The sequence below is a fragment of the Triticum aestivum genome, chromosome 1B (assembly GCF_018294505.1).
Source record: "Triticum aestivum cultivar Chinese Spring chromosome 1B, IWGSC CS RefSeq v2.1, whole genome shotgun sequence".
Taxonomy (NCBI): Eukaryota; Viridiplantae; Streptophyta; class Magnoliopsida; order Poales; family Poaceae; genus Triticum; species Triticum aestivum.
This window is the reverse complement of record NC_057795.1, coordinates 43,885,000-43,891,824: the sequence shown is the minus strand read 5'-3', so window position 1 is coordinate 43,891,824 and position 6,825 is coordinate 43,885,000. Positions and strand designations below refer to the sequence as shown.

Sequence of the window (6,825 nt, the reverse complement as noted above, 5' to 3'; positions counted from 1 at the left end):
CAACACGATGACGTTGTGGTGGTGGAGCTCGTGGTTCTCCAGCAGGGCTTCGCCAAGCACTACGGAGGAGGAGGAGGAGGTGTTGGAGGAGGGAGAGGGCTGCGCCAGGGAAGAGGTGCGGCTGCCCTCCCACCCCTCCACTATATATAGGGGCAAGGGGAGAGGGGGAGGCGCCCTAGGGTTTCCCCTAGGGGGCGGCGGCCAAGCAGATTGGATCTCCCTAGGGAAAATCCTAGGGAGACTTGCCCCCCAAGCCAAGCAGGTGGAGGATTGCCTCCCAAGCCAGGTGGAGGCACCCCACCTCCCCAAATAACGTGGGAAAGGGTGTGGGGGGCGCACCACCCCTTAATGGGCTGGTTTGCTCCTTCCCCTTTGGCCCATGAGGTCCTCCAACACTTGTCGGGGCTCCCGAAACACCTTTCGGTCATGCTGGCCATAGCCTGGTACCCCCGGAACACTTTCACACTCCAATACCCTTCGTCCAAAATATCGATCTTCACTGCCGGACCATTTCGGAACTCCTGGTGATGTTCGGGATCACGTCCGGGACTCCGAACTACCTTCGGTAACCACATACTATTTCCCATAACAACTCTAGTGTCACCGAACCTTAAGTGTGTAGACCCTACGGGTCCGGGAACCATGAAGACATGACCGAGACACCTCTCTGGCCAATAACCAATAGCGGGATCTGGATACCCATATTGGCTCCCACATGTTCCACGATGATCTCATCGGATGAACCACGATGTCGGGGATTCAATCAATCCCGTATACAATTCCCTTTGTCAATCGGTATGCTACTTTCCCGAGATTCGATCGTCGGTATCCCAATACCTCGTTCAATCTCGTTACCGACAAGTCACTTTACTGTTCCTTAATGCATGATCCCGTGACTAACTACTTAGTCACATTGAGCTCATTATGATGATGCATTACCGAGTGGGCCCAGAGATACCTCTCTGTCACACGGAGTGATAAATCCCAGTCTCGATTCGTGCCAACCCAACAGACACTTTTGGAGATACCTATAGTGCACCTTTATAGCCACTCAGTTACTTTGTGACGTTTGGTACACCCAAAGCATTCCTACGGTATCCGAGAGTTGCACAATCTCGTGGTCTAAGGAAATGATACTTGACATTAGAAAAGCTCTAGCAAAACGAACTACATGATCTTGTGCTATGCTTAGGATTGGGTCTTGTCCATCACATCATTCTCCTAATGATGTGATCCCGTTATCAATGACATCCAATATCCATGGTCAGGAAACCATAATCATCTATTGATCAACGAGCTAGTGAACTAGAGGCTCACTAGGGACATGTTATGGTCTATGTATTCACACATGTATTACGGTTTCCAGTTAATACAATCATAGCATGAACAATAGACAATTATCATGAACAAAGAAATATAATAATAACCATTTTATTATTGCCTCTAGGGCATATTTCCAACACTATTTGCTCAAATTTAAATATTTTTTTGTTTGAGTATTTGAAAATGCAGAAAAGCAAAATAACAAGCAACAAAAAGTAACTAAGAAAAATAGAAAACAAGGGAGTAAAATAAAGGAATGCCCTTAGGAGTTAAGTTTTTAGGGAGTTAAAAATTAAGGTAAGGATTAGAGATGCCCTTAGGAGTCCTTAATCTTATGAGTGTAATTGGATCCACGTTGTTCCAAGTTCCTAATACGCCTTTCGCTTTTGTCTACTCTGCATTTTCTCTCTGCTTTAAGTCAAACTTCGTTAAATTTGATCAAGTTTAAGAAAAAATGTTAACATCTACGGTACCAAATCAATAATCGCAGATTCATCATTATATTTTCACATCATATACGCTGCTTGTTGTAAATGTTCATATTGGTTTCTATGAACTTAGTCCAACTTTATAAAGTTTCACCACAACATACATTGGTTGCCGTCTGCCTTGTCCCTCTCACGTATCCCTTCCACTTCCCCGTTGTTCCCTCATTGTCTCCGACAACTCTTGCCCGTAGATTCACACAGGAATCTAATATTGTCGCCTGGAGGTCATTGTCATGAGATCGAGCACATCCTCTTCCGTAGCTTCCATAAATTGATCATCACGGACATGAACTACTAGCTGCGGCATCCAGGTTGTCGCATCGGCGGATCTTTATAATAAGAGACTTAATGGATGATTTGCAGATACTATGATTTCCCTCGAGCGCCACCTGGATGCTGATATTGGGGATGGGCGACGATATTCGGGTGGTCCAAGTACCGTTGATTGGGTGGTTATTTGATGCATGGAAAACTAAACAAGATATTCGACGACTTGCGCTCCCCCCTCCCCAGCCTCACTCGCCCCAATTCAAAGCCTCCCCCTCCTCGACTTTTGAGCAGAATTCAACAATGTTCGCCCTTTACACAAGCACCTGGAAAAAGAAAACGGTCGTTGCCACCTTCCTTGTCCTCACCTGTGACATTAGCCTCTCCATCGTATCACGAAATCTTCACTGCCACAACCTACACTTTGACGCTCACCTACCTCGTGGCAGCAGCCTGTCCTAGGACGTCACAACAACATGGGGACCCACGTGACCGCCGACTATTGAGACACACGGTCCTGCATGTCTACAAGTCCACCCCAAAAGCAACGGTCGTTCTCCCACTCAACGGCCCATGGCCAATTCATCAGCCCCGAAGCCACATCGGCCACCCAGAGATGAGAGATCCCTGCCGACATAGGGCCATTAGTGGATGGCCTGGCGTGGCGCCATGAAGGAGGAGGGGCGGTGACCTGGCACTTGGCGAGGGCAAGCTCGAGTATATTATATGTGTTGCGCCTCTAATCTAGTACACCCTCTGTTCCTAAATATAAGATGTTTTTGCAGTTTGAAGGTAGTGTATTATTGTATGTGATGAATGAAACTTCACTGTATGGAGTTGTTTCATTAAAAATGATAGACTCCATCTTTGGGAAATCATCTCAAGTCACGAGCAGGTGGAAGAATCGTGTAATGTTTATGTTGCTACGCGCGCGTGTGTGTGAAACATGCCAAAATCTGAAAACTGAGATAAAAAACATGGGCCTCATCAAAAGGGTGGGAACGGGCACAAAGATCAATATTTGGGAAGACAAATGAATCCTGTCTAATCCATCACTACGCGCCATGTGGAAACCTGATAATACTCACCTAAATCTAGTGTCTAACCACATTAGGGAAGATGGAACATGGGATGATCATCTCATAAGAAACTTTTTTCTCCCTCCTGATGCTGATGCAATCCTCTCCATTCCTCTAGGCAGTTTGGAATGTGACACTTTAACCTAGGAATTCGAGAAACATGGTATGTATTTAGTGCACTCATCTTATACTGTCTATCGAATAATGCAGCTGCACGCCGGCACATTGATCCAACATCATCACGAGGTTCTAATCATCCCATGTGGAGGCTATGTTGGAAACTTAAAGTTCTCCCAAAGATAAATCATTTTTGGTGGAGAGTACTTCATGAGTTCATTCCTATATCTGGTACTGGGGCTACTGGATGTGTCGCGCCAGATAGTATGGGTCGTCTCCTTGCCGCAAGAGGTCGTTGGTGCAGTTTTGTGGCCAATGCCCTGTCGGTGGAAGTGCTCGCATACCGCGATGGTGTTGATCTTGCAAATACTTTGAACTTCCAGCGAGTAATGGTCGAAACTGGCTGTCATAATATGGTGCAGCTTTAGGAGGCCCATCAACATCACTGGTTTGAAATTATGGGAATCCTCCGTCAGACTCGAAGAGATCACTTCACAATTGCTACTACATTGTAATTTGATCTTTGTAAGACGTGAGGCTAACTTTGTTGCCCACTTATGCGCGCAAGAGGGTAGTAGTGAGAAGGTGTGTACCTTGTGGGATGGAACTGCTCCTCCTTTCCTTGCAAGATGTATCCAAAACAATTGTAATATGTTGGCAGATAAATAATAGAATTATGTATGTGTTGCAAAAAAGAAAAAAAAAACTGAAAACTGAGCCACGAAGAATAGCTGATCTACCAAACACTGAGCAACGGCAGGCGCAGCCCACTCTCACTGCCACTGTGGTCCCACCGTCGGAGCGTTCGCTGGATGAACCGAATCCGTGACCGTGAGTGAGGCTCCTTCCTTCCTCCCCAAATTTCCCCACACCACCCGAAACACTCGCCTCCATCGACCATGCCGCCGCCGCCGACGACGATGACATCGGCGACGGCACCGTCTCTGCCGTACGAGCTCCTCGAGGAGGTCTTCCTCCGCCTCCCGCCGGAGGAGCCCGCGCTCCTCGCGCGCGCCTCCTTCGCCAGCAAGTTCTGGCTCGGCCTCCTCTCCGGCCCTCGCTTCCGCCGTCGCTACGGCGAGTTCCATGGAGCGCCCCCCGTGCTGGGGTTCCTTTGTTGCCGGCCTTGTTCCATCTTCCCGGACGAGCAGGAGGAACCCGTGGCAAGCTTCGTCTCCACCACGAAATTCGCCGAGCGCGCTCCCGACGACGACGACCGTGGGTACACTCCGTGGGACTGCCGCCATGGCCGCGTTCTCCTGGGGAATCGTTATAAACATGATATGGGGCTCATCGTTTGGAACCCAATTACTGGCCGCCGGACGAAGCTGAAATCGCCCGCACGCCATTGGGTGGCCGCGGTGCTCTGCGCTGTGAGCGGCTGTGACCACCGCGCTTGCCATGAGGGCCCCTTCCGGGTGGTCTTCGTCGGCCTGGACAGGAGCGATCATGATGACGATGATCATGATGACGATGATTGTGTCGCCGGAGACGGCCGAGTGGAGCGAGCAGTGCCCTGGTCTTCATCTTACGGCTGATCCATTCATCGTCAACCAATTGCCCCCTGTCCTCGTCGGAAACGCATTTCATTTCATGCTTGTGCACGATGATCTTCGTGTAGGAATTCTCAAGTACGACTTGGGTTCCAACTGCTTATCGCTGATTGACGGGCCACCACCGGAGGGGTTTACCATTTGCCCTACTGCTGTCCTCATGGCGATGGCAGATGGCAGTTTGGGGTTTGCACATGTGGACAGCTTAACCCTCTGCCTGTGGTCAAGGCATACGGGTTCCGATGGAGCTGCGTCATGGGCTGAGCGTGCAATCATCGATCTCAAAAACCATCTCCCCATTCAAAATCCCGGGATAAGACTTAGACCGACTGGATCTGTGGAGGGCAGTGATATCATTTTCGTGACCACAGACCTTGGCATCTACGAGATTAATCTCAAGTCACTACAGTGGAAGAAGCTATGGAAGAGAGAGAACGTCCGGTACTTCTTTGCTTTGATTCCGTACATGAGTTTCTACACTCCACAAGGTACATCTATATTCATGGACAATTCTATTGCTTGATCGCTTCGATAGACCCAGCTGCTTCACTAACTATTTTTTGGTGGGTTGCTGAGAAAATACCAGTAGGACTTAATTTTCATGTGGTGGGAATTGATGCCTTTTGCTGGGAAATCTTAAAAACTTGGAATAGAGCATGTACTCCTTCGTTTGTGGGCACCGCGCTTAATACCAGTAGTTAATATTGGCTCCTGTTGAGGTTTCTTGTGACATCCGCGCTTTCCTTCGTTTGTCGGCAGGTTTGCAGAATGATGGCGATAGGAAGAAACTGCCGGAGGGAACATCTGCGCTTCAACAGACAGCGGTGCGAGCTCATGATGCAGTGGGCGCGGCACCGGCTGGTGGTCTGCCAAGAATCACTGAGGCTGGGGAAGAAGATCTTGAAATATGAATCGGACGAAAACTGAAGTGTTTGAAGCCTCTGCAGCTGCTGATGTGCCGCGGTTGGTCGTCCTAGGACAAGATGGTTAAGATGCTGATCTTGCCTTTGGTCCAGTCTGGTTTCGATTTCAGAAGTTGGTGATCCTTTTGTTTTCAGTAATGCTCTCGGTTTGCTATGTGTCAGTGGCTGTAGTGTTGTTTCCTGATTTTGCGATGTTTGGAACATCCTGTTGGTTGTAATGAGCGAATGGGTGACTTCGATCTTAAACACGCTACCTTAGTTTATGTCATTAGCTGTAAGTGTTAAGTTTGGTTGTTTGTATGGAACCCTGGTTTCTGTTGAATGAAATCAGACGGGGGGAGGCCCCTCTTTTCTCAAACAAAAGATTTAAACAAAAAATAGCGAGTGCTTTTTTTTTCTGAACATTTGTTTGGCTGGGGTAGCGGCGGGAGTTGTAACTGTGGGCTATCTTGTGAATTTAATGATTGCTGATGTTACCGTATTTCATTTTTTAGCAAGCAGTGTTGCTGAAGAATGTCGCGTGTAAACTGAATCTTGAGATATAAGTTCAGGGACAAGAGGATGGCTGGATGAAGATTTCATAGAGGTTTTGATATTTTTGGCTCCAAACAGTCAGGTATTTGTTGCATATTTTTCGCCAACACTGCACATAATATGAAATATGAATACACTCATATGGTTTTGGTCAGTTCCCAAAACAGAAGAGAAGAAAAAAGGAAATGAAAAGAACATGATTCAACATTGCTTGGACTATTTTGAGCTTGTTTGCAGAAACTGAGCTAATGGCTAATGGGGGCATTCTGTCAACCAAATGGCAGATGCAAAATGGCGTAGGGTAGGCGTAACAGAGTTCTACCTTGCATACTTGCATAGAGATCACCGGGAATCGAGACATGGTTTTTCAAGTGCAGAGATCTGTGAAAAAGAATCAGGTAATTTGCCTCTATGTGCTCAACTGCTCATAGAACTCTGGTTGTTTTTCATACATGTAGTAAAACTATGGACTGGGTTGTTTTTCATATATGGAGTATATCTGGCCTGCACTCAAATGCCCATGTTTTGTGTACTTGATGAC

The 6,825-nt window shown here is 47.5% G+C and overlaps 1 protein-coding gene across 1 annotated transcript; it reads left to right on the top strand.

The window, feature by feature from the left end:
- Positions 1-4,137: 4,137 nt before the first annotated feature.
- Positions 4,138-5,888, top strand: LOC123085986 (uncharacterized). Its single transcript, XM_044507690.1, has 2 exons — positions 4,138-5,315; positions 5,587-5,888. The coding sequence occupies exon 1, from the start codon at positions 4,174-4,176 to the stop codon at positions 4,810-4,812; it is 639 nt and encodes a 212-aa protein (XP_044363625.1). The 5' UTR covers positions 4,138-4,173; the 3' UTR covers positions 4,813-5,315; positions 5,587-5,888.
- The last annotated feature ends 937 nt before the right edge of the window (positions 5,889-6,825 follow it).

Bases quoted from the DNA above. Each gene is read 5' to 3' on its own strand.
- LOC123085986 (XM_044507690.1), top strand. From the start codon at position 4,174: ATGCCGCCGCCGCCGACGACGATGACATCGGCGACGGCACCGTCTCTG.